Below are 4,929 nucleotides of genomic sequence, written 5' to 3'. Positions count from 1 at the left end.
GCTGGACTGGGCAGGAACTGGAGCTGGACTGGGCAGGAATTGGGGCTGGACTGGGCAGGAATTGGGGCTGGACTGGGCAGGAATTGGGGCTGAGGGGGCTGTGGGGGTCCCCAGGGGGGAGCAGGGTTTGAGGGGCAGGAGTGGAGCGCTCAGCCCGTGCCTCTGACCTCTCTTCTGTTTGTTACAGGATCCACACCCACTGGGATCTGAACATCTCCTTCCGAGAGACCTCTTGCAGGTACTGCTTTGGGGCACCTCTCTGTGTGGTAGGCTGAGAGTTTCTGCTTTGTTTCTGGATGTAAATCAACATTTCTGTCAATTCTGGGGCTTTTTTGTCTTCCTCCCTTTGTTCCTCATTCTCCCCTTCCCACATGCCCTCTTCTTTTATTTTGGGGAAGTTGTGGGGATAATGAGTCCCTTCACATTGGAAGAGAGAATTGATGAGACTTGTAAAAAAGCCCAATTTTGATTCGTTTACTCTGGTCCCAAGAAGGTGGAAATTCATAACTTGAAGATCTCCAGTTACAAACATGAATATTCCTCTGTGACCTCTGGGTCAGTTGGTCTCTTGGGCGTGGTGCATTATCTTCATGTGCTGCAAGCAATCACAAACTCTTCTAATCCTTTAAAAATCCAGAAATTCGCACTAAAAGCTGGGATTTTGAAAGGTCTCTTTTATTCTGGATTGACAGATGAGGATGCGGCCCTTGAGTTGTAGAAAACTGCTCGGTTTTTAGAGTGAGGACAGTAAATCTGGGCAGCTGGGAAACTTCTCAGGGAGGAGAAAACAGAGCAGGAGGAGGCAGCTGAGGGCAGGAGGGCAGAGTCAGGCTCTGGGGCTGCTGGGGCAGTCAGGATCTGCTGGCAAAGAGCAGCCCAGTGAGAAACTGGAGCTGTGCTAAAAGGAGTTCTTGATGTTTTGTGTGAACCTGGTCAGTTAGAGGTGGAAAAAAGGGGAAATAACACCACTGGTGGAGCAGAGGACATTTCCCATGTCTTTAATTGACTGCTGGAATTAAAGGGAATTAAACTTCATGGGAATGAAGGTGAGAAATCCATGTGGACTCATCCTCCTATAGGGAGCAGTGAGGGCAGAGGAATTCTCTAGTGTTTAACTAAGCACAGTCTGTGGCTCTGAACCACAAACCCCAATAATTCCTAATTTTTCCAGCATTAAGAGCACAAACCCCATCCCACAGTGAGCACAATGAGCCAGTGCAGCAGGCCCAGCCCAGCCAGCACCCATAAAAACAGGTTTTTGAAAGGCAGCCCTTAGAATGAAACCCCTGGTTTGCTGCTCCAAGCTTTTGGGACTCTCAAATACAAAAGGATGGATTCTTTCCAGGCAGAGCCTTTCATGCTAAATTTCAGCCCAGAGCAGAGTTTTATGGCTGAGTTATAAACTCCTAAAAGTTTGGGATGGAAGTGCTGACAGTGCCTTAATTAATGGCCCTGTGAGCAATGATTCTGCACAATGGCAGCTGAGGGTGCCAACACCTTTGGAAATTAGAATCCCTGTCTTCAAAAAAATAATTGTGAAATTGCAATGCATGGAATTAAAATAATGGTCTGATTTTTATGTCAAATACATTTCCTAGTCTTCTTCAATTTGACTGTTCCCTTCAGTTTAGCTCTGTCCTAGAAGAAACTTCAGTAATTCCCCTTGGGAACAGAAGTTTTGCTTTTCCTGATGAGTCCAGCTGTCAAAAGCTGCCCATCCAGCCATTTAGAGGGAAAAAAATCCAGCTATGCCGTGTGGCAGGAGGAGGATTTGGGGCTTGTATAAGGTTTTCTCTATTTGAGTGGCCCAAGGTGCCACACAGCCCTGTAAAACAGATCTCAGTTCCAGCCTGGGCTGGCAGGAAGGCTGAGCTGAGCTTTGTTTGCAGTGAGCTGCTCTGGTGGGTGTGCAGGCTGGGCCAGTGTTACAGGATCAGATCAGGGCAGGCGAGAGCAAAAAGGACATCAATCAGGCTGAGGGGAGGCAGGAGACGAAAAATATCTGGGAAATGAGATGGCAGGAGCAAACAAAATGGGAAATTCAGTGATTTAGCTCCTTCCTTTGGAAAGACAGCCAAGGAGGGGAAAGGGGAGCAGGGGAGGATTGAAAAGCAGCTGTTGGTGGAGGTGTCAAGGCTGCTCCTGACTCAGCAGAGCTCTGCTGAGTGACACAGGTGACGTTACCAAGTGCCACAGCCCTGCTGCTCTGCTCTGCCCTTCCACACTGATAAAGGATGCCTTTGGGGGTGGCTGGGTTTATTTTTTTTTTCTCTAGTAAGCTTTTCCCTTCTAATCTCCGAGGCCTGAACCGGGGACTGAGAGGTCAGAGGGAGGTTTCAGCAGCTGGAGGATGACTGTGACCCCTGAGCAGCCTGAGCCTGCAGCAGGTGCTGCCGGAGCTGGGCTTTGCCAGGTGAGAGCCCTGCAGCTCCAGCAGGGACAGCAGGCAGTGGCACAGGGAGCAGTGTCCCCACTGGGGCCCTGCCTTCCCCCTGGCAGTCCCTGCTTGCTCTCCAGCTGGAAAAGCTGCTGCTGAGCTGAACAGGTTGGGTTTTGCCCCTGGAAAGTCAGGGAAGAGGAGACTGGGGAGATGCCAGCCGTGTGGGGCCTGCAGAGCTGCTCCCAGGACTGCTGGGGACTCTGGGGGATGATTTAAAGCTAGTTCTAGACTCTCTGGAAGACTAAAAGTGCCCAGTGAGACACCACAGACCTGTCAGCCATGGCTTGCACTGGCAGGAAAAGGACATTTATTCAATATCAGACAGAGCTCAGCCCATCCAGGTCATTTCTGCCGTGGGTTTGGGCAATGGGCTGCTCAGGGAAATACTTCAATCCTCACCCTGGATTTTAGGAATCGGGCACAGCAGAGGTACCTGAGTGGCTTCTCCCTTCCCTGTAGGGACAAGGCCAAACAAGGAGAAAATTTGGAGTGATGAAAAGTATGACTTAATCTGAATTAATTATGTCATCATCATTTCATTAGCAGCACTTTCTGCTCTTGCTTTCATTCCCAGGAAGATTTATCTGGCTACAGGGATGGGGTAGGGAAAGGAGACCATTTATGGACTAGCAGAGATTCAAGTGCTGAAGGGGAATGGGGAGCTGATACACCAGTTTTAACTTGCATTTAAAGCTAAAATTGCATTTCAAATAAAAGATGAGAAGAGCTCTTCGAAAAGGGGCAAAGTTTATTAAGAGTACTCCTGGCCATGTTTATCCCCAGGGTGCTGTCATCTCTGGTGGGTCTGTCCCAGGAGGGGGGCAGTGGATCTTTTGCAGGGTATGCTGATGGATTTGGGATAAACTGAGCATCTGAAGGCCCCTGTGCATTGCTAAAACCCAGACAGGCTTGGCTGCAGCCTTGGGAAGAATTCCTGGTATCTTCTAGTTGACATAATCCTCAAAGGAAGAGCCACACCTGGAAGGTCCAGTCCCCAGAGAAAGGACCTGCAGTTGGGTCTGAGGGCGTGGTCCTGGAACTGGAGGTTCCCTGTCCTCCCTCCTGTGGGACCAGGATGGTTTGGGGTGTCCTGAACGCCTGGGTGATGTGAGGGATGCCTGGGGATCCTCCCTTCCCTCAGCTCGGGGTGTCCCCTCCTGCCCCAGCACCAACTAAAGCTGCTCAGCAGAGGATTTTCATTTTTCATCAGCTCAGGCTTGCTGAGCAGAGCAAACGAGGGGAATTTGGGATGTTTCAAGAGCCCTCACCCCCATCAGCTGTGCCAGCCACACATTCCTGTTACTGGCTGAGCAGAACATCTGTTGGTGTGTCCCTGACAAGTCCCAAACTCGGGGATCTCTCTCCTCCCCATCTCTCAGGGTAGTGTAATTCCATCTTTTTTTTATTTATGAGCTTGCAGAGAACTGAATGACAAAGCAGGCTTACAGTAAAAACATCTTCATACTTATTTCCACCTTATTTTGGAGTTGCCAGCCCTACTGATCATTTTTATGATCTGTCATGAGCATTAATGAAATTTTATGGGCATTTTGCTCGGGACATTGCAGGATGATTAATTTGTTTTTTCAGGCTCAGTCTGCAGGGAGATTTAGGGCTGTGCTGGCCATGGGGAGGGTTGGGATTTTCAGGCCTTTCTGCTCCCTCCAGTTGGGAAAACTTGTTTATCCCTCCCTCCTCTTTTCCTTTCCCTCTTTTCCCCCTTTTCCTCCCTTTTTCCTGTGTCGGTGGGTGACATTGCAGGAGGTGGAGGCACAGGTGGGATGCTGAATTGTTGTCTGTCAAATTCATGTCTGAGAAGGACAGAGGGTGACCCAGAGGGTTTTGTTCCAATGAAGTTTTAGAAGTTACCCCAAAAGGCTGAGAAAAAATAAAAATAAAAATATATAAATACAACTGAATAAATAATAATACTATATAATACAAATATCTAATAATATACTATGTAATATATAATGTATAATACATAAATGCACAATGTCTATAATAATATACAACATATAATAATATACAATTCAATAGAAAATATAAATATAAAATATATAAATATATTTGTGCAATAAGTATATATAAATATGATTTTAAGAATGAGAATAATAATGATAAGAGGTGGCTGAGTGGTAGCTTTCCCTTAGCTTTGCCTGCTGATAAAGCACAAAATTCCCATGGGGAACATCTTGTTCCTGTGGCAGGAGAATTTCCAGGAGCTGCAGCAGGTCCCAGGCTGGGTCATCCCTGGGTACCAACCTCAGCCCCTGGCATAGAATCCTGGAGCTGGGATGAGTTTGGGAAGCGTGGAGAGGGAGCAGAGGAGCACGGGGACAGGTCAAGAGAGACAGGCCATGAGGGGGGACAGGCCATGAGGGGGGACATGAGTGGGACAGGCCATGAGTGGGACAGGCCATGAGTGGGACAGGCCATGAGTGGGACAGGCCATGAGGGGACAGGCCATGGCGGGGGACAGGCCATGA

The 4,929-nt window shown here is 48.4% G+C and overlaps 1 protein-coding gene across 4 annotated transcripts in view; it reads left to right on the top strand.

Moving 5' to 3' along the window:
• The window catches only part of SAMD11 (sterile alpha motif domain containing 11), an 87,353-nt gene that overhangs the window by 29,921 nt on the left and 52,503 nt on the right, over positions 1-4,929 (top strand). For all 4 annotated transcript variants that reach the window (XM_033519229.1, XM_015648453.2, XM_015648455.1 and 1 more), the window contains exon 4: positions 188-238. In XM_033519229.1, the coding sequence (XP_033375120.1) occupies positions 188-238 (51 nt within the window). The remainder of the gene's footprint in view (positions 1-187; positions 239-4,929) is intronic.

The sequence above is a fragment of the Parus major genome, chromosome 21 (genome assembly GCF_001522545.3).
Source record: "Parus major isolate Abel chromosome 21, Parus_major1.1, whole genome shotgun sequence".
Taxonomy (NCBI): Eukaryota; Metazoa; Chordata; class Aves; order Passeriformes; family Paridae; genus Parus; species Parus major.
This window is presented reverse-complemented; position numbering and strand designations above follow the sequence as displayed.